The following is a 23095-nucleotide window of genomic DNA, read 5'->3' as shown; positions in this document are numbered from 1 at the left end:
ATTGAAAAGGTCATTCTTTGTCATTTACATTGGGCAGGGCATTTTGAATGTATTATATACTAATTCAGTTATATTTATATACACTCTTATATTAATCTTCACTTTTATATTACATATATTAGTGTAAATTAATGATATTATTATATTAATGATTTTATTTAGGAGGCAAATTTTAAATATCACTTATAATTGGAAAAAGCTTATCAGAGAACCACAGACATTCTGTACCACAGGAATATCTCTACATTTATTCCTGTCTCTTCTAGTTCAGAAACTTGAGCACATATGCAGGTATGCACATGACATTTTTGATTGATAGACCAAACCCACATTATAATGTCACAGGAGGTGGAGAGTAGCGCCGGAAGTGGACTTCATATAAAGGTGCTTAAGAATAAACTGAGGATCCAGAGTTTGTACATCTTTCATTCAGGCAAAATGTTGACCTACAAGGTGACTGTATCTACTGGTCTAGAGGTGATTGCTGAGGAAACGAACAGCATTTACCTGACGCTGATAGACTCAAAGGATCAGAGCAGTGACAGAATCCTGGTCAACAAATCCTATTTTGCTGATCTTAAAAGGGTAAGAACGTAAAAGATTATTTTTTATTTTAAGTAATTTCTTTATTTCTATTATGATATTATATATATATTATTACATTTTTATGGACAGAATTTCTAGGCGCTGCCAGGGGCCGGAGGGTGTCAGGTTTGGGGACCACATGATCTCATCTCTGCTCTTTGCGGATGATGTTGTCATGCTGGCCCCATCAGACCAAGACCTCCGGCGTGCACTGGGACGGTTTGCAGCCGAGTGTGAAGCGGCTGGGATGAGAATAAGCGCCTCCAAATCCGAGGCTATGGTTCTCAGTTGGAAAAGGGTGGCTTGTCCACTTCAGGTTGGTGGAGAGTTCCTGCCTCAAGTGGAGGAGTTTAAGTATCTTGGGGTCTTGTTCACGAGTGAGGGAAGGATGGAACGGAAGATTGACAGACGGATCGGTGCAGCTTCTGCAGTAATGCAGTTGATGTACCGGTCTGTCGTGGTGAAGAAGGAGCTGTGCCCCAAGGCAAAGCTCTCGATTTACCGGTCAATCTACGTTCCTACTCTCACCTATGGTCATGAGCTGTGGGTCATGACCGAAAGGACAAGATCCCGGATACAGGCGGCCGAAATGAGCTTTCTCCGCAGGGTGGCCGGGCGATCCCTTAGAGATAGGGTGAGAAGCTCGATCACTCGGGAGGAGCTCAGAGTAGAGCCGCTGCTCCTCCACATCGAGAGGGGCCAGCTGAGGAGCTCGGGCATCTTTTCCGGATGCCTCCTGGTCGCCTTCCCAGGAAGGTGTTCCGGGCATGTCCCACCAGGCGGAGGCCCCGGGGAAGACCTAGGACACGCTGGAGGGACTATATCTCCCGGCTGGCCTGGGAACGCCTCAGTGTCCCCCCGGAAGAGCTGGAGGAAGTGTCTAGGGAGAGGGAGGTCTGGGCATCCCTGCTTAGACTGCTGCCCCCGCGACCCGGCCCTGGATAAGCAGAAGAAGATGGATGGATGGATGGATTAGGCTGCTACACATTGTAATTGAATAATTGATTAAGTATTGTTCAATTATTCAGTTAAAATGTGTAAGTTTTAAATCTTAAAAAAAGGCTCAATTTCTTTGAGTGTACAGGTTATACTCGAGCTGTATTGAGCTTTGATAAATTCTGAAAAAAGTGCTTTATGGCGCAAAAAAGTTATTCTATGGCACCAGCTGAAGAACATTTTCTAGAACCTCTTTTTTTTAAGAGTGTAGTTCTTAAGAAGAAAAACACGTGCACATTATTTAGAGATTCTTGTGAAACCTAAATGAAAGGTTAGAAAATATTTAGCGTGTAAGGTGTGTCCTCATCTACAAGCCTCTACATGTTCAATCTTCATAGGAAAGGATACATAAAAAATAACAGTAGAGACAGTTTATGCCTTTCCATTACACAATAAATGTTTCATACAAACTTATCTGTGTGTCATTCATACTTGCAACAATTATGAAAATGCAATAAATAAATACGAATAACTAAATAAATAGATGTAAGCAATAAGGTAGGCCTACTCGAGGCTGTGTTGTGTCGTGAATAAGTCAAGGCTAAAGGGTGTTGTAAACCATGCGTCGACTCTGCCATGAAATAATATTAACCTCAACTTCTTGCTCTTGTACTCAAGACAGAAAAGCAACTTTTTTTTTTTACTTAATCAAACTGAGCTAATAGATTTATTAATTAAAGAACAAAGTATTAATTGCAGTTTGAATCATTAATTACAAATATAAGCCTATTTATATTTATGTATCTGCATGAAAAATCAAATAAATACATATAATTAACACTAACCAAAAAATCATTGGCTTATCATTAATGTTTCACTCTGTGGTAATATTTAATACTTGCTGAGCTTCTGATTAATTTAGCTATATATATATATATATATATATATATATATTTAGCTATATAAAGAGTGCTAATGACTTTACTTTTAATAAGTCCCATCTTATTTATCAATAAATTAAAAATTGAAAAGGTCATTCTTTGTCATTTACATTGGGCAGGGCATTTTGAATGTATTATATACTAATTCAATTATATTTATATACACTCTTATATTAATCTTCACTTTTATATTACATATATTAGTGTAAATTAATGATATTATTATATTAATGATATTATTTAGGAGGCAAATTTTAAATATCACTTATAATTGGAAAAAGCTTATCAGAGAACCACAGACATTCTGTACCACAGGAATATCTCTACATTTATTCCTGTCTCTTCTAGTTCAGAAACTTGAGCACATATGCAGGTATGCACATGACATTTTTGATTGATAGACCAAACCCACATTATAATGTCACAGGAGGTGGAGAGTAGCGCCGGAAGTGAACTTAATATAAAGGTGCTTAAGAATAAACGGAGGATCCAGAGTTTGTACATCTTTCATTCAGGCAAAATGTTGACCTACAAGGTGACTGTATCTACTGGTCTAGAGGTGATTGCTGAGGAAACGAACAGCATTTACCTGACGCTGATAAACTCAAAGGATCAGAGCAGTGAAAGAGTCCTGGTCAACAAATCCTATTTTGCTGATCTTAAAAGGGTAAGAACGTAAAAGATTATTCTTTATTTTAAGTAATTTCTTTATTTCTATTATGATATTATATATATATTATTATATTATTATTATTATTATATATATATATTTCCTTTTAAATTATTTGATAAATTCATGACAAACATATATCACTTTATTCTATAAAACATGTTTAGTTGTAATTAATTTTAGTAAATTTAAATAATACATATTTTTTGTTTTGTTATCTTTCTTTCTTTCTTTCTTTCTTTTTTATTATTTATATAGCACACATAATACAACAGACGTTGCCCAAGGTGCTTCACAAACAGTAGGATAAAACACTTAATTAAAAGTTACATACAAACAAGCAATGGAATATAAACATAAGACAGGAGACAGCTACATACTGTATCACTTTCACACAATGGGCCAAGCCACTTCAGACTGACCCCCATGCTACATCTAATAAGTGGGTTTTTAACAGCGACTTAAACACAGCCAACGACTTTGCTGATCTGACAGAGTGCGGGAGGTTATTCCCCAGTATAGGACCGACTCGAGAAAACGCTCTGTCACCTTTACGGTTAAAATTTGTTCTTACAGTCACAAGGAGATTTAAATTTTCCGATCTCAATGACCTGGACGGAGTGTATACAGACAACAACTCAGAAAGGTATGGTGGTGCCAAATTATGTAGTGCTTCGAAAACCAGAACAATGATCTTGTAATGCACTCTATACTCGACTGGCAGCCAACTTAAGGATCTCAATAAAGGTGTAACATGATCCGTTCTCTTCGCTGACTTAATCAATCTGGCTGCAGCATTTTGTATGTTTTGCAAGCGTGCCAGAGCTTGTTTATCAATCCCAGCATACAGTGAATTACAATAATCCATTCTAGAGAAAACGACCGCAGAAATAGCTCTCTCAAAATCTGTTGGAGATAAAAATGGTTTGGTTTTTGCTAAGAGCTTTAAGTGAAAAAAACTAGATTTAACCACAGAATTTATTTGTTTATCCATTTTTAGCTCAGAGTCCAAGATAAAATCAAGGCTTTTAACCTTTTCAGAGATTGCAACTGCCAGGGGGGTATCTTTTAGTCGCTCGGACACTAAGTGGGAATTGGGGCCGAAAACTATCACCTCAGTTTTCTCTTCATTTAGTTTTAAAAAATTTGCTGCCAACCAGTCTTTCACCTCCTGAATACAAGCTAATAGGTTACCAAAAGTATTACTATTTGACTGTTTTACCGAAAAATAAATCTGTACGTCATCCGCGTAGCAGTGAAAAGACATATTGTGTTTCCGAAAAATAGAACCAAGAGGTAGCATATATAGAGAGAATAAGATAGGAGCTAAAATCGAACCCTGGGGAACCCCACACAATAACAGGGACCTCCGGGACATGCAATCTTTTACACACACAGAAACAGATCTATCAGCAAGATACGAATTAAACCACTTAAGGACATTCCCCTTTAGGCCAACCCAAGATTCCAAACGCTGCAGCAAAATATTGTGGTCCACCATATCAAACGCAGCACTGAGATCAAGAATCATCAATACAGAGTTTTCCCCTTTGTCCAAAGTCAAGAAAAGATCATTAAGCACCTTCACCAGTGCTGTCTCAGTGCTATGCCTTGACTTAAAACCAAATTGAAACACCTCAGTTATGGAGTTCGACCACAGGTGGTCTTGAAGTTGCTTAAAAACAACTCTTTCTAGCACCTTTGCTAAAAATGGCAGATTTGAAATCGGCCTAAAATTATTTGGGTCGTCCATAGGGAGGTTTGGCCGTTTTAACAAAGGAGACACAACAGCATGTTTAAAATCAGTTGGACAGATGCCCTGGCTAAGGCATTTGTTGATTAAGTTCAAGATATTAAGATTCACGGTAGGGCTGGGCGATATATCGATATAAAAAATATATCGATATATTTTTGAAATGCGATATGGAATTATACCATATCGCATATATCAATATCTATATAGTTCAAATTTGCGCTGTGATCCTTGCTCTCCGCGCCCCAGCCCCTCCTTTTCCACTTTGCGTGCGTGTTTAGTGCATGTGAGAGGCAAATCATGACTACTTCAGAAAACCCAGCACAATAGGACCTACCAGGCAGTGACATAAGTGTACGCTGAAATAAAGTCTTTCACCTCAGAAAAACGGACTTTCTTGTCCTGTCAGCCGTTATCCTGTACTCGTAACGTTACCGCACACTCTTCAATTACACGCGCAAATGCGGCGGCGCGCGCTGTGTATCGCCTCACTGTATCGGGATATATATCGTATATCGATATTCAGCCTAAATATATCGGGATATGACTTTTGGTCCATATCGCCCAGCCCTAATTCACGGTATCCACGATCTAAAGAGCCGAGGTGGCATGATGTCGTCTTTTGAAGAGGAAGGTTTTAAGTGTGCAATAATATCTGCTAGAGCAGATCGAGTCATAGGATAAAAATCGCTCCACTCCCTGGGGGAAGTCCATGGTGACGGAGAGGGAGCATCAGTCCCTACCTGTGGTATATGAGCACGGAGGTTCTCAACCTTCCCTTTGAAAAATTTTTGAAACTCTTCACAGGTAATAGTTAAGGAGTCCGGATGCAAATTTTGGATAGGATTTATCGCCGTACCGTATCCTAAACCCTCAAACTGTCAGGTGGTGCAACTGTCCACACAAATTAACAGACTAAAACTATTTAAAATTGTGTCTTTATAATAAAAAATTAAAAGCTAAATACTATGGCTTCATTTTTTTTAATATCAGTAGTTTTAAAGCTGTTTACTTGCAAAAACTTTTGTCCAGCAAACTGTATATTCTCAAATGTCAGGGTGACACAGCTGCAAACATGGCTATTTTATTAATTATATATATAATTATATAATATATAATATAATATATCATCTTCACCAAAGTGATTTTCACCAAAACTGAATCAGATCATTTTCAGACCATGCCAACAATAAAAACAAAAAACTTAGAATTTAAGTTGATTTCTCAAACTGTTCTGGAATAAAGCATGAGCTAATTTGATGAGCAAAATGGATGTGAGGTTCTATCTATGTTTTAGCATGTTCAGACCAAAATTAGTTTGTGTCATAGCCATCGTGACTTGAGGGTACCTGCACAGATCCGGAAGAGTGTGACCTAGTGCTCACGAGATATATTTAAAAAATAGTTTATAACATTTCAAAAAGGGCTAATAGCTTTTGATTACTTTTGCCTATTGTGAGACTGGTCTTGATAGATTCCTTGGGACATGCCGTTATCATCTAAAACATCGAAGAATGAATTGCTCTGAATCTGAACTGAATCTGATGCTGTATCTCTACAACACTTTGGCATAATGACACCAAACTTAATGTGCGTCATAGTCACCAAATCAATGTGGTCACAGCGCCACCCACTGGTCAAAAGTGATAAGCAATTACGTCACATTACAAATTGTGTTTATGATTTTTCAACTATTTGGCCTAAAATTGTCTCCGAATGTCTTTACTCATATTTGCAATTGGTCTGATGCTCCCTGCCATACTTCTCTTTTTGCCTCTGCTGTGCTTGTGCCATTAATCAATGCTTGCAGCTGTATTCAAGTGCTTGGGCCCTATTGTTTTCCTTAGGATTATTATTAGGGCACCACCAACTGGCAACAGGAAGTGTGTCACTTACAAAAGACTTAAAATAGTCCACTTAAACCTTCCAAAATCGCTTCAAACTTGGTCAGAATAATGTCAAGACATTGCTGATGTAAAATTGTGAAAAGATTTTTCTTATCTTAAAATGTGTCACCATGGTGATGCCCTTTTCTTTGTATATTCATGTGTTTTTGAGGTTCTTAGTATGAACTTTGAAACTCATGAAATTTGGCACACGCATCAGAGTTGTTGGTTTTTAGGCACGGATGGGGGAGGGGGGGGGGAGAGATATATAGTGCCAACTTTTGACTAAAAAGTCACGTAACTCTGTACAAATATTGTTCTCATCAGGCCGGGCAACTTTCAAATTTACAGTTATTAGCCCCACCCAGGAAATCAGCCTTTTTCTTGTTTTTTGTTTTAATTAATGTGGAATTTGGGATAATTGCAGGCACTGAACTTTAAAATACTCCTCCAAGGCGATTCCTGAAATTCTCACCATTTTTCCAAGACATTGAAGATGTTAAATTGCCAAAGGTTTTTTGATGTATGGAACAGTATTGCCATGTTGAAGGAATAAATGTATGACAAAAATGGGAAACCGGAAACCTGTAATCGTATATCTTCTATATGCATCGTCTGATTTAGATCAAATTGGTGTTGTATGTTTGGATCATATGGATGTGGCTATTTTGAGTCATGGTCATGGTGCCACCAGCTGGCAGCAGGAAGTGTGTCATTAACAATATGTAATGAAATAATTACATATGTGTACATACATGTGCCCATCGTGCTTTGGCCTGTCTTCCCCTGTATTTCATTTTGTTTTCTTATTAACCATTTTCTGATCAAATTAGGATACACAAATTTAGAGAAATAAAAACACTGCATCTGGTGAGATAAAATTATCAAACCTGGGCATCCTGATAGTGCACATAATCAGGGAATTAAATTAGGATTAATCCCTCTTCACCAAAGCCTATGGAGAGATGTTTCTTGTTTGTTTGTTTTCCCATATTATGTGTCTAATAAAAGTTGTCATTAAAGGAGATCTCCCTCAACATCCATGTGGAGGAGGACTTTGGAGACATTGTTCTGGTGAAACTTGAAAAGGAGAAACACTTTGTCAATATTAAGTGGTTTTGTGAGCATATCAAGGTGCAAACTCCCTCTGAAAAATGCTTCGAGTTCCCCTGTCAGTGCTGGATAGAAGACGAAAAGCCAGTGTTTATCCGAGAAGGCACTGGTACGTGCATTATCGCTTTTGTTCATTATCCAGTTTTAAATTAAGGCATTATTATTATAATTATTATTATTATTATTATTAGTGGGTGCTTGCCAACGGCAAGGCACTCACTATTGTTAGTTATCCGTCATACTTGTTATTATTTATTAATTTTTTTATTATTTGCCAAAGGCAAAGCAACAGTATTGTTATTGATCATACTTATTACTGCTGCTTGCCATAGGCAAAGCAACACTAGTGTTCTCTTGCATTCTTATTATTCTTTTTTTTTTAAATTATTATTCCACACAAAAGTTTGACGCGTAACTCGTCACGCACCATTTGTCACAGACCCACGAATGAGGCGTCATATCGTGCGGATTATTCGGGAATGGTGTACTATGACTTTTTTAAGCGATCGGGGGTACGATGTTCGCCCCAGGGGCGAAAAAGTGGCCAAAAAATCCCATAGACTTAACATTGCAACAAACTTTTACGAGTCAGAGCGAGGATTTCGCAGAAACGTGTGATTTGCCACATTTGAAGAGGCTGACAGGCTCTGTAAGAACATACCTCACAATGGGGTAAAAGTTGCACCCTTGGGGGACAGGAGCGGCCCAAAGTTTCCCCATTGACTTACTATGGTGCAGGACGGCCCATGAAATGCATGCATTTCTCCTACTATGGTAAATTGCATAGGGATTTTGTATTGAACATAGCTCTGGATCACAGTGTCATAGAGACAAGGGGGCAGGCTCATTTTACTCAGACAACCAATCAGTCTCTCAGGATCATTGTGAAGCTATCAAGCCACGCCCTAGCAACCATTTAGAGCACCCATAGCAACAAGTTCCATAGACTTCCACTGAAAGAGATCAAAGGGATATCTTTATATAGAAGTGTCATAGAAACATGAGGGTGGTCTCGTTTGACTCGGGGCAGCAAACAGCCAATCATGAATCACCTCAACACGTCCTAGTCCCGCCCTAGCAACCATTGTCAAGCATCTTAGCAACCAAAATCCAAAGAAGGATATCTTCCATTCTGAATGTCACAGAGGCATGGGAGTTGGTTTATATCATTCATACTGACAAGCAGTCTTTGCAATTTCATCATTCGCAGGTCCCAAGCCACTCCCTAGCAACCAAACAGAGTACCCTAGTAACCGTTTAGCAATACCTATATCTCTGCATCAGAATATCGTATAGAGATGGGGGTTGGCTCGTTTGTTTCGGTTGGGAAACAGTCTGTAAATATCACCATGGTAACTATGTAAACACCCATATCGCAACATATAGAAGCCATATTTCAGCTCCACAACATCGTACAGACATGGTTGTTGGCTCGTATACAATCATGTACAACACCCTAGCAACCGAGTGGCGAGTTTTGCCACTGCAATCACCCACTCACATTAGTTATTATTATTATTACTATTGTTATTATTATTATTTTTTAAATTCAATTTGTTCAGTTTTGATTTGAATTATGTCTTAAATACTCTCCTTTCTATGTGTAAAATGTGTGCTATGTATATCTTTGTGTGTTCATTTAGCTGGATTGCCTCAGGATGACCCTGGATTTCTTAAAGAGAAAAGACAAAAGGAACTGAAATCTAGACGGGACAGATTTAGGTTTGAAGAAACAATTACATTCTTGAACAATATTCATTTGTTGCAGTTTTTTTCTTTACTACTCCCGGTACAGTTCAATGTGCTTGACACACTAATATTGTAAATATATTGCACATATACATTATATTGTTATATACACAGGCCCGTAGCAACGAATGAAAAAGTGTGTGTGTTGGTTGGGGGGGGGGGGGGTGTATATTATAGGGTATATTATATTATAGCAATGGTTATAATTTCACATTATAACCATTTTCACTATTTTAAATATATATTTTAATATATATATTTTTTTTTAAATATTTTTTTTATTTGCCATTTTTGTTATTAACATTCTAAATTACTCATAAAAAGGTTCAAAGCAAAACCCAAGGCTGGACATTATATTCATCCACACTACATTAAAAGATTTTATTACAATAATCTCCACTGCATAATTTTTTATCAGATTCTAGTAACTTGCTACTTGAGTACATTTTTCATTGGATACATTCTTACTTTTACTATTTTAATTATTTGGGTTATTTACAGTGGCCCAGTACTGCACAATACAACAAAACATAAAAAGCAAAATGGAATCAAAATAGGCCATAAAGTCTAATAAGCGCTTAATCCTCTGGTGCTCCTCGCGTGGCGTGTTAGTATTAATGGGTCAAGTTATGAAGAAAAAAATGCGTCTTCAGTAGTTTCTTGAAAATGGGTAAATACTCGGCAGAGAGGTGTGACGTGCGCTCTCTTTGGCTTGATAAAGATCACTCTTGCTGGAGCATTCTGGAACAGTTACAGAGGTTTGACAGTGTGTGCTGGAAGGCCTACCAAGAGTGCATTACAATAGCCCAGTCTGGAAAGAACAACCGCTTGGACGAGGAGTTGTGTAGCTCCGATAGGAAGGGCCTGATCCTCCTAATGTCGTATAAGGCAAATCTGCAGGTCCAGGCCGTTTAGCAATGTGATCTGTGAAGTTTTACTTATCATCAATCACAACTCCAATGTTCCTGGCTGTCCTGAAAGAAGTTATGGTTGATGAACCTGGCTGAAAGGAGAAGTTGTGATGAAGTGTTTGGTTGGCTGAGACCACAAGCAGTTCTGTCTTCGCAAGGTTGAGTTGAAGGTTGTGGTCCTTCTTCCAGAAACAAATGTCTGTCAGTCAGGCTGAGATGCGAGCAGCAACCGTTAGAACATCTGGCTGGAATGAGAGGTTGAGTTGAGTGTCATAAGTGTAGCAGTGATAGGATAAACCATGCTTCTGAATGGCAGATCCTAGTAATGACATGTAGATGGAGAATAGAAGTGGTCCTAGCACTGAGCCCTGAGGCACTCCAGTACCTAGATGTTGCGACCTCACCCATCATTTTCAACTTAAATTGTGAAAGTTCTTGAAAACTTTGGACACAGTTTGTTCTTTTAAAGAAGATACTTGGCAGATGATTGCTGAAATGAAAAAAAAAAAGTTTTGAAAGTTATGAAACAAATTGCACAAAAATAATTTTATATAAAATATATATTTTCAAAAACATGTTTTACTCTAAGACTGTGAGAAAGTCAAAGACATCTAAAAAAGTTTGAGGTTGATATCTGATTGATAGCTTCCTTACTTTGGGCACAGTACCAAACATTTCCACTAGATGAATTTCATTTCCCATTCATTTCCAATTTGCTCATTTTTGACCATGAGAGGTGCATGTGTGACTATTTTTTTTTTTTCAGGACCATTTAATCTTTCAGAATCATGTCCATGATTTAATTCTTATTTCATGATTTAATTTGTTATTTCTTTTTAACAAAAAATAAGCGAAGAGCAGCAGAGGGTTAACACTATGCAACTACGCAAACATGGATTGAATAGCAGCAGGCTGTGCAGGACATCCAGTCGATAATGTACAATGAATCTTCTAATAAATGTTAAGATACAGATTACCAGTAAATTAATTGGAGCTCAACAATAAGAGTTGTGCAGAAATGACTTGAGCTTGCCTGTTAAGAAGGCCCCTCCTGGCAAGTTTGGAGGAAGGAACTCCAGCAAATACCAACATTTCCCTCAAAATCTTACACCTTAAATGTAAATGAGTATAGTTTTATTGTGTTCTCTGTGACGTTTGGCAAGCCTTTGCATTTTGGCCCATAATTTGGTTAATGCCAAAAGGAATTTGCCATTGTTCGGATACTCTACCCCCTGCTAAACGGCTCATTAGTTCCCAAGCCCCAAACACAGACCATTGGTTAATACACATTAAATTGGGCTGTAAGAAAAAAATGAAAACATTTCACCTCTAAATATAATTCTTGCTGTCTTTCATTTTAGTCCAGACAAAAATGATAAAGAAATGCCAATTTAAAAAAACAAAAAACAAAAAAAAACCAAGGTTTATTAAATACAAATACATGTATAAATGTATACATTATAATGTATACATTATAATACATTTATAATGTAACAAAAACAAACAGTGTGCTGTGCACAAACAATATCGGACAATGAATAACTGAAAACAGAGAGCATATATATATATATATAAAAATGAACAAACTAAAAGAATAACAGGTGTGATGATATAATCAGTGTCCATAGAAACAAAGGAAACAGGAAACTGACAATAAAAGTCCATGAAAGTGAAACTAACTTAACATAACAGTGTACATGACAGTGTAACTGTTCAAGTTAATGTTGTCATTTTTCTTCTTGAAGGTGGACTGAGTGGCGCCAAGGCTTCCCTAAGAGCATAGATGGCGAAACACTTCCTCCAGAAGTTAAAAAAAATAAAGACTTTGATTTGAATATCGGGAAAGCGTAAGTTTTGGGGGAATGTGTCGTGGCCACAGTCCTTGTTGATTTGATAGTGAATTTTTCCTCAGTTTTCCAGAATTAAATTCATGCAAATAGTGTTCATGTCTACAATTATACAGTATAAACTCTGTTTCAGGAAGGTGTATTCAATTGTTAAAAGACTTAAAGAATTCATTCCATCCTGGAGAGACTTGGAAATTTTTGAAAAGATATTGAAAGAGTTTAATATTAACACTGTAGGTATGGATAATTTCTTCCTTTGTCAAGAATGTTTGTTTGTTTTTTTCATGCCAGTAAAACCTTTGACAGTTGACTATTTTCCCCTTTGAAATCTGGACAGAGAAAGTGATGCAAGACTGGAGCAAGGATTACATGTTCGGCTATCAGTTTTTGAATGGCTGCAATCCTGTCATGATCGGGAAGTGCATGGATATTCCAGACAAGTTTCCAGTCACACATGAGATGGTGGAGGGCTTTCTGGAGAGAGGTGTCACTCTACAAGAGGAATTAAAGGTCAGAAACATTAAGACATAAATCACTTGAACAGTTGGTCAATAATCAAATCCAAGACTTGTATCATATAATTTCACATAATTCACATAATTAATAATAACACTTCACATAATTTAATTTACATAAATGACTCAAATCAATGTTATTTGAACCCACGAACAATTAGTTCTAAACTTTGCACCTATAAACACGTTTACAGGCAGGAAACATCTACATAGTGGATTATGAAATACTGGAGGGAGTGCCAACATCCAGCGATCAGCTTTATCTGACTGCACCCGTCTGCCTGCTATACAAGAACAGATCTGACCAAATTGTGCCAATTGCCATTCAGGTATCTGTCGCATATTGTCAGGGTTCTGTCATGTCTGTCTGGTTTAATTCTTAGTTTGGTGACAGAGCTCTGACTTTCTCGGTTTGTCATGTTCTTGTGTTCTAGTCCTGTTTGTTGTGAGCACATGGCTTGTCATGTGTTTCCTTGTGCCATGTGCTCTCCTGCATAGATATCATATATAAACGCTAGATGTCTTATGGCGCAGTCACTTCCGGCATCACCGTTCGGCCATCTTACGGCAGTGCTCTGTGCATTAAGGTGAATGATCAGCACGTACACAAATCCTCATATCTCGATGAAATCTCGACGGATTTACAAACGGTTTGGTTTCTTACAAACGTTATTAACATGGCTATAATTCCGAATGCTTGAACATGCATGTTATAATTTTTCATATGTATGCAGTTTATGTATGCAGTGTCGTAACTACATCTCTGACGTTTATAACAAACCAAACCGTTTGAAAATCGGTAGAAAATTGAGCAAGTTATGGTTATTTTAAAGTACATGCACCATTAAACGAGTGACCGAGCACCCTGTCGCAAGATGGCCGCCGTGTGCGGACGTCGACCTCCATTGGCCAACAGCGCGTACGAGGTATCTAGTGTTTATATATATATCTATGCTCTCCTGTCTATTGTCTAGTTCCTCCCATCTTGTTATCTGATTATTGATTTATTTGTCCCACCTGCCTTACTCGTTAACCTCCTTTGTTTGCTCCCCTATTTAGTCTCCCTGTGTTTGTAGTCCAGTGCTGGTCTATGTTTCCTCGTGTTCCTGCTAAAGACCTGTTTATCTTGTTTGCCTGCTTTGTTTTCATTTGTACCTGGATTTATTTTCTATCTTTATTAAATGTTCAACCTCTGCAATTGAGTCCTCACTCTCCTTTTCCACAACCATATCGTGACACATATAGAATCAGTATCAAATGAAAACATAAATTAAAAATAAAAGTGCTTTTGCTGTGAATCTACTCACGAAGTAAAAATATCCTTGCTTGGCTCTATTATATCTGAATCAGCTCAGTCAAAATCCAGGGGAAAAAAAGAGCCCAATCTTTCTCCCAAGTGATAATGAACATGATTGGATGCTTGCCAAGATGTGGGTGAAATCTGCCGACTTCCTTGTACACCAGTTGGTCACGCACCTTCTCAAGACACATCTGATATCAGAGGTTTTTGAAATGGCCATGCACAGACAGCTCTCTGCAGTCCATCCCGTATACAAGGTACCTGTCTTTCAATACACAGTCATGATATTTAGATTCAGGGCTAAACTGAAGATTGTGGTTTCACATTTGTCAGTTTATTGATGAAGGGTTGCTGGTTCTGATGTCCTTGCCTTTTCTTTCTTTTTTTAACGATGGTTTAATGTGAACCAAAAACCTCCAGGGCAGGACACTGAAAGCACAGTTCCTCTTTCAGGTTATGCTTTTTAAATAATTTTTTATGATATAATGCACATGTTTAAATGCATCTTTTGCTTTTTACAGTTACTGAAACCTCATGTTCGTTTCACAATTGCAATCAATGCAGAGGCCCGTGAAAAACTCATCAGTGAAGGCGGGGTTTTCAGCCAGGTAGCTTTACACCTAATTTAATATATAAACACATAAACAGCATCTTGCTAGGATCCAAAGCAATTTCTGTTAAAATTAGATTAATTTGTATCTGCTGCCAAGCCATACATTCTGTCCATGATATAGGTCTAAAGACACACACAGTGTAAACAAATCTTCATCATGACAGGCCTGAGCCATTACCTGACTTTTTGTCTTGTGATATTCTGTCTTTTTGCTGAATGCTCTTACTTCTATTTCATAGGCTACGTTGTATTTAGTTAACTGGTGTTTGCTTAAACCGACAGACCTAAGTAGTTCCTAAATTTCCCAAATGCAAAAAAACCCGACCAGAATAAAACTTCACCCATAATTCCCTAGATGGTCACTTGAGTAGGCTAAATAAGTGCTGAACATATTGAGGCAAAAGATTAACTGAATTCTTGGTATCCAAAGATTAGTAGCCTCAATGGAGATGGGATAACTAAAGTGATTCAAAATGCCATGGACACTTTAACGTACGAGTCCCTGTGCTTCCCTGAGACCATAGAAGCTCGAGGAATGAAAGATGTGCCCAATTACTATTATAGAGATGATGGCAAGAAGATCTGGGAGGCAATACACAGGTAGATGTAGCAACAGTTCAGATCCTGTACTAGTAGTGCAAAAGAGTTATTTTTATTAATTTGTCATCTTGTTGATCTTCCTGTAGTTTTGTTTCTGCTGTGGTCAAGATCTACTATGTCAGCGATGAGACCGTTCAAAGAGATGGGGAGATTCAAGACTTTGTTAAGGATGTTTCCCATGGCATGAATAATTCTAACAGTGAGTACAGGTTTAATTAAATTTTAACCCTAACCCTAATGCCCTGTTTACACCTGGTATTAAGAGGTTTAGGTCGATCGGAACGTAAGTTGACAACGCTAAATACAGGTGTAAACGGTCTAAAGCTTGTTCACTTTCAACCACTTTGAGTTAGTCGACAACGCATTAGACCGAATTTCTATGTCAGAACTGAACTAATGAATCGGGATCCCTACCAAAATGCCACAATTGCTGTCCCTTTCAGAGCCCTTCATAAGCCTTCTAATTCCCCCGCACCTGTTGGGGTAAAGGAAAAGACAGAGCTTTACACAGAGAGAGTCGATCACTGCTGCTCCTTCTAACCCATACAGTGAGACTATTTGGATAACACTGGGAAAGCATGCCTCTTCTAAACAGAAAGGGATGCTACGGAGCCCACATACTGACTGCAGGGAGGTGATGTGGAGTTACACATATGGACTCTTTGGTAGATCCAGCCTAGCTAGGGTGGAGTTAACACTGTGCAGAGACGGCAGAGCAGATCTGTAGAGGGAAAGACACAGGCTCACTGATAGGGAAGCCGTACCGTGGAAAAATACACTTGTTGGATCACCCGTAGGGGAATCGCAACACATGCGCACCTCGTCTAGCACTGGGGCTGACCTAACCCTGATCTAGCACTGGGGCTGACCTAACCCTGATCTAGCACTGGGGCTGACCTAACTGTGATCTAGCACTGGGGCTGACCTAACCCTGATCTAGCACTGGGGCTGACCTAACCCTGATCTAGCACAGGGGCTGACCTAACCCTGATCTAGCACTGGGGCTGACCTAACCCTGATCTAGCACTGGGGCTGACCTAACCCTGATCTAGCACTGGGGCTGACCTAACCCTGATCTAGCACTGGGGCTGACCTAACCCTGATCTAGCACAGGGGCTGACCTAACCCTGATCTAGCACAGGGGCTGACCTAGCCCTGATCTAGCACTGGGGCTGACCTAACTGTGATCTAGCACTGGGGCTGACCTAACTGTGATCTAGCACAGGGGCTGACCTAACCCTGATCTAGCACAGGGGCTGACCTAACCCTGATCTAGCACAGGGGCTGACCTAGCCCTGATCTAGCACTGGGGCTGACCTAACTGTGATCTAGCACTGGGGCTGACCTAACTGTGATCTAGCACTGGGGCTGACCTAACTGTGATCTAGCACAGGGGCTGACCTAACTGTGATCTAGCACAGGGGCTGACCTAGCCCTGATCTAGCACAGGGGCTGACCTAACCCTGATCTAGCACAGGGGCTGACCTAACCCTGATCTAGCACAGGGGCTGACCTAACCCTGATCTAGCACAGGGGCTGACCTAGCCCTGATCTAGCACTGGGGCTGACCTAACTGTGATCTAGCACTGGGGCTGACCTAACTGTGATCTAGCACAGGGGCTGACCTAACCCTGATCTAGCACAGGGGCTGACCTAACCCTGATCTAGCACAGGGGCTGACCTAACCCTGATCTAGCACAGGGGCTGACCTAGCCCTGATCTAGCACTGGGGCTGACCTAACCCTGATCTAGCACTGGGGCTGACCTAACTGTGATCTAGCACAGGGGCTGACCTAGCCCTGATCTAGCACAGGGGCTGACCTAACCCTGATCTAGCACAGGGGCTGACCTAGCCCTGATCTAGCACTGGGGCTGACCTAACCCTGATCTAGCACTGGGGCTGACCTAACTGTGATCTAGCACTGGGGCTGACCTAACTGTGATCTAGCACAGGGGCTGACCTAACCCTGATCTAGCACTGGGGCTGACCTAACCCTGATCTAGCACTGGGGCTGACCTAGCCCTGATCTAGCACAGGGGCTGACCTAACCCTGATATAGCACTGGGGCTGACCTAACTGTGATCTAGCACTGGGGCTGACCTAACCCTGATCTAGCACAGGGGCTGACCTAACCCTGATCTAGCACAGGGGCTGACCTAACCCTGATCTAGCACTGGGGCTGACCTAACTGTGATCTAGCACTGGGGCTGACCTAACCCTGATCTAGCACTGGGGCTGACCTAACCCTAACCTAACCGTGATCTAGCACTGGGGCTGACCTAACCCTGATCTAGCACTGGGGCTGACCTAACTGTGATCTAGCACTGGGGCTGACCTAACCCTGATCTAGCACAGGGGCACAGAGTAAACATAGATGGGTAGATCGCCAGTGAGAATAGATCAATTATATTCTCTGCGTCCCATCCAGAGACAACACGTGGAGGTTCCAGAGGTCTGGACGTGGTGCCATTAAGTGCCCCGTCTCTAAGATAGCGGGTTTTTCTTCAGAAGAATCCGCCAGGGAGGGGCTGTCGAGAGGAGCATGAGTTCTGGGATCCAGGTCTGGTTGGGCCAGTATGGTGCAACCAACAAGACCTGCTCTCGTCCTCCCTGACCTTGCACAGTGTCAGTGCGAGTAGGCTCACTGGGGGAAATTACGTAGGCCATGAGGCCAGTTGTGTGCCACAGTATCCATTCAGAGGGTCCTCTCAGTCAGGGAGTAAAACAACTGGCAGTGGGAATTGTCCGCAGAGGCAAACAGGTCTACTTGTCCAACTCTGAAGCGTCTCTAAATCAGCTGGACCACCTGGGGGTAAAGTCTTCATTCTCCCGAGAGCGTGGGCTGTCCTAAGAGCTCAAGGGCTACACAATTGAGCTCGTCCGGGATGTGAATGGCGCTAAGCGACTTCAGATGCTTCTGATTCCAGAGGAGGAGATGGCGGACGAATGTCGACATGCGAAAGAAAGCGTAGACCACCCTGATGGTTGATGTACGCAATGCAAAGGCATTCGTTTTCAACACAAACAGGTCACCTGCCACTGCGCAATTCCTACAAATTATTGCGGGTAGAAGTGGTTGAAAGTGAACAAAAGAGAGTAAAATACCAGGTGTAAACGGGAATGTGGCTCCCTCACCTACTTGTGATCCAATCTACCAAAACACATCTTAATACCTGTGTAAACAGGGCCAAATTACATGATTACAAGCATGCATGATATTCTTGTATATTCTTAATGCATCTTTGTGTGTTTCAAGTCACCCTTAAATGTGTGCACAAGTTAAATGCATACTGACACTGTTCTCAGAGTTTCCACAGTCTCTGAAAACTCGAAAGGGGTTAGTCAAGTATCTGACCGTTGTGATATTCAACGCTTCAGCACAACATGCTGCTGTCAACTTTGGACAGGTGAGATTACGCACAACAAGAGCATCAAAAATTGCTTGGCAAAATTCTGGATAATATCTATAAGCTAAATTCTGTAAGTAAACTTTTATGTTTCAGTTTGACTGGTATAGCTGGATCCCCAACGGTCCTTCCACCATGCGCAAGCCGCCTCCCGAACAGAAGGGCCAAGTGGATATGAAGTATATCATGGAGAGTCTGCCTGACCATTTACGTTTCTACAAGGTTCTAGGAACATTTTGGGTCCTCAGTCAGTTCCAGGAGAAGGAGGTTTGATGTCTTTTTCGAATATACTTTCCACTTGAAATTGTAGAGAACATTGCAGCAGTCTAGTCTAAATCAATGTGAAAAAGAAAGAACATGTTACTAGATGAGGGTACAGAGCATCAAGGTATTAGTTGAAAAAAAATTTTTTATGTAGGCTCAAATACATTTGAATTATTCTTATTGTTGTAGATTGTTTGTTTGCTAAAGTGTATGTGTTCTGCGACACTGTCAACACAATATTTTCAGTCAGGTAGAGCAATTCATTTAACTGACCCTTTGCTAAGTCCCACATTAAAAACATCATCATGTTTGGGGAGCAACATAAAATGTAACTATTTTTTTTAATGGTGTTCGTATTTAAAATACTATATTAGGAGCTTAGCACAAAAACTGAGAATGAAACTTCTACTAGTACACTATATATTGCTGCTGCTACATTCACACTTTTAAAATTCAAAACAGTGTTGAATAAGTAATCCAAAATATTAAAATTACGTTACTCTCCTTGAGTAAACTAACAGAATATGTTACTAATTATATTTTATGCAATGTATTCTCTATACATTTCTTACAATCCTAACAGGCAAACTTTTGCTCTTCTCTAATGTTACTCAATGGAGTCCCTTTGTGTTTGTACAGTTTTAAACTATATGATGTAAAAGCGATCATTTATCTTTTTTTCTGGAGAACATATAATAGTGACATAATTAATTTATGTTTTGATTAAGGTTACAGATGGGATAGTAAGAAAACAGTTCCCAGTATTGTGATTATGTAGTGGTAAAGTTCTGTTCACTCACACTAATGTTATCAGCTCTCTGACACAAATTTCCACCTTCAACTTAAAAACTTAGTAAAGTCAAAAATAAAATTGTCTGTACAAGTCATATCAACTCATTATTTTAAATCTTGACTTAGTTTTAGTTGAATCTTGTACAACTTATACAATTAAGCTGAAATTGGTTAAATTATTTTGAGTAATGGAAAAATATGACTTATTGATCATATATTTTTTTACAGTGCTGTAATCGGCTTTTCTCTGTTCAGCTGAATGTAAAAAGCATTTGCACTAATTCTGATCTCTGCTGATCTGCAGTTCTTAATCATGTTACCGCATTAGTTTACAAGTTCTTTAAAGAAACAAGGCAAATAAAAATGCTTTGGAATGTCAGACTTCATTCCAAGAATAATTTCATTCAGGTTTCTACATTTCTATGAAAATCGTGCTGTTAATGAAAATCCCCAATTCTTTGTTTGTTTTATAAGCTTGTCTGAGTGATTGACAGTAACCAAGGGGGCGGAGCTTAGAGAAGGGTCAGTTTACCTTGTAAAAAGAAAGAAAGATGTTGTTCTGCTTTCTGAAGAACTTACTTTCCCCCCCAGATTTTCTTAGGCACGTATCCAGAAATGTGCTTCACAGAGCAACCAGTGAAGGAGGCCATAAAGACTTTCCAAAAGAAACTAGATGAGGTGACCAACATCATCAAGAGCCGGAATGAGGGATTACCATTTGATTATTGTTATTTGTCCCCAGACAAAATCCCCAACAGTGTTGCAATTTGAGAAAATATTTTGCCAGTCCTTTAGTGTTAAAGTGTAAGTTGCAGGTTAACCACCACAACCAATTAATGTGTAAATTAAAGTGCTCTATATGTATATATGTAGTTATTTCTGTCTTAAAATGCGTTAAAATAACATTTATTGGGGTTTCTTCAAAGGTAGCGTGTTTTTTACGTTAACTGGGTGATGACGAGGAACTCGCAACCCATACTCTGCTAGATTCTTACTGTATTATGGCTATTTGGAGAACGACTGAGGATGTGGGAAACCATCAAATTCTTTAGGGACCACAGCCGTCATGTAGAATAGCAAGGAGGGACAACGACTGAAGACATTATTTACTTACATGGTGTCAGTCCAAATCAGAGATGCACACACTGCACAGGCACCAATCGCGTCTCATCGACGCCTCAAACGTCATGTAATACCCTTCCTCAATCCACGCTTTATCAATTTCTCACGATTTAATTAGCGATGTTTATTGTCAGAAAAGAAAAAGAGAGATCGATGTCCCCATCACTGTGTTTGTGTGGGCTATGCCACCCAGTTGAATCAGCAGTGGAGAACGCGTTTTGGAGTTTAGTGGAACAGCTCGACCCGCGACCGGCTGATCTGACGTGCCTAAACCCGTTTGTTTTGCGAATAGCTTATTCTCATTTCAGGCAGGATCACGGTCCCCTTGAAGTCAGCACACACGAGTATGTTTACAATTGAGTTATTTTATCCATAATTTTTTTATCATATAAAACATACAACCAACTTTTCTGTAGTTATGTAAGGCATCTATAGCTTTCAAAGAAATACAACATTGAAGAGGGAATGGCATCCGAATTGAGTTTAACCCGGCATTTAAACCCCATGTTAAGCCGACGCATGTCTCCAGGGTCATAGTCATCGTTAGTGAAGTGCTCGCTGCATATGACGGCTGACTTGGTCACAGAGGCAGCAGTAAAATCCGCCCGCTTGGTAGCCACAAACCTCACCCAGGCACGAATCAACCTTTTGTCCTTGGGGAAATTGTGGACCCTGTGCCCTGTTTTTGACGAATTTGTACATCCCGCACAAACAACGGTTTACCATTTTGCTAGCGTACTATTGACTATGCCGGTGAGTTCCTCTTATGACGTCACACCCCATCTAGTGGAAGGGAGCGGGAGCGGTTAAAACCACTGTTAAAAGTGCCAACTTTTCATATTATATTCAGCATTTTGGTATAAAAAACAATGGTGGGCGGTTTTTATCTTTGTTTAATAAACACATTGCATTATCTTCGTGAAAAAATTAACCTGCAATTTACACTTTAATGGCCAATGTGTGCTTGACACAGAAAAGGAGAAGAACAGCTCTACTTAAAATATTAAGTATTGTAAAACACAGAGCATTCTGCCTTTTGAGGCGATTTATAGAAATTGTTGTATTAACTCTTTTTGTATTTGACTGTTAATGGGAAATAAGGGATATTACTTTGAAATGCGATCTGTGCACGCATGTATGTTATCTGAGGGGTGATTGTCTGGTTCACGCCAGGAAAGCAGAACAGTTTATTTGACTATATGCTTTAAAGAGCTAAACTTGTGTTATAATCCATTTATTATTGTTTTTCTTTTTTATTATTTTCTTTTTTCATATAAACTTGCATCTTCATATATCCATACTGTGGTGTTCATTTACTCATCTTTTGATTCATTAATTCAAATTCTTTATTACTCAGATGATCTATTGTTTAGTCTATAGTCTATTAAATAATCATTTGGCTTATTTTTGACCTTACAGTTATATTGAGATCTTACATCTATATTGATTTTGCGCTGATTGCGCAACTGTTTTCTTTTTTCATCAAAAGCAATTTTTCCCCATTCTTTGCCATTTTATAAATGTTACTGTGTTTACTGTAGCTCTAGCAGTGAATTATGCTAGGCCATATATTCATTCATTAATTTGTGTCTGTTCAGCTATAACTTTTCTGTGAACAAATACAATAATTGAACTTTGGTGTATTTCTTTTTGTAACTTGAATAAAATAAAAATGTTTTACCACTAAAGTAACTTGTGTATTGATTGCATACTGGAGAAAATGAGTATTCGAATGTGGAAAACGCCCGCGGTAGCAGAGGCGCGGCTGTCTGCTTTGTGAGTGGGCGCGCTGCCTGAGGGGTCAGGGACAGGTCATTTTATTTAACGTTAAACAGAAACATTACTAAAGTGTACGCTACTGTACTAACTGAATAGATATTGCATGAATAAGGTAGGTTAGATACAGCAGTTCCATGCACAGCACTGCAGGCTTCCACTGGTTTGATTATTTACCGTTTCATGTCAAGGAAAAGTTCCATGTTTACCACAGCACAGCTCGCTCGGAGCGCTCAATGTCGGTTCTTTATACTGTAAAACTTAAATTAATGTTAATAATATTTGTTTCAATCACTGAATGAAGCCTGCTATAT

At 39.4% G+C, this 23095-nt stretch overlaps 1 protein-coding gene across 1 annotated transcript; it reads left to right on the top strand.

Annotated features, from left to right (window-relative positions):
- Positions 1-2913: 2913 nt before the first annotated feature.
- On the top strand, positions 2914-22691 carry LOC307154849 (polyunsaturated fatty acid 5-lipoxygenase-like). Its single transcript, XM_079865003.1, has 14 exons — positions 2914-3129; positions 7795-7993; positions 9528-9606; positions 12290-12391; positions 12525-12628; positions 12729-12901; positions 13101-13235; positions 14257-14463; positions 14728-14814; positions 15250-15419; positions 15506-15618; positions 18727-18827; positions 18924-19094; positions 20475-22691. Exons 1-14 carry the CDS (start codon positions 2983-2985, stop codon positions 20652-20654), a joined length of 1968 nt encoding a protein of 655 aa, XP_079721129.1. The 5' UTR covers positions 2914-2982; the 3' UTR covers positions 20655-22691.
- The last annotated feature ends 404 nt before the right edge of the window (positions 22692-23095 follow it).

The sequence above is a fragment of the Squalius cephalus genome (genome assembly GCF_949319135.1).
Source record: "Squalius cephalus genome assembly, chromosome: 3".
Lineage (NCBI taxonomy): Eukaryota > Metazoa > Chordata > Actinopteri > Cypriniformes > Leuciscidae > Squalius > Squalius cephalus.
This window is presented reverse-complemented; position numbering and strand designations above follow the sequence as displayed.

Bases quoted from the DNA above. Each gene is read 5' to 3' on its own strand.
- LOC307154849 (XM_079865003.1), top strand. From the start codon at position 2,983: ATGTTGACCTACAAGGTGACTGTATCTACTGGTCTAGAGGTGATTGCT. The intron at 12,902-13,100 runs GTCAGAAACATT...ACACGTTTACAG, and splicing joins CTCTACAAGAGGAATTAAAG to GCAGGAAACATCTACATAGT. The intron at 18,828-18,923 runs GTGAGATTACGC...TTTATGTTTCAG, and splicing joins CTGCTGTCAACTTTGGACAG to TTTGACTGGTATAGCTGGAT.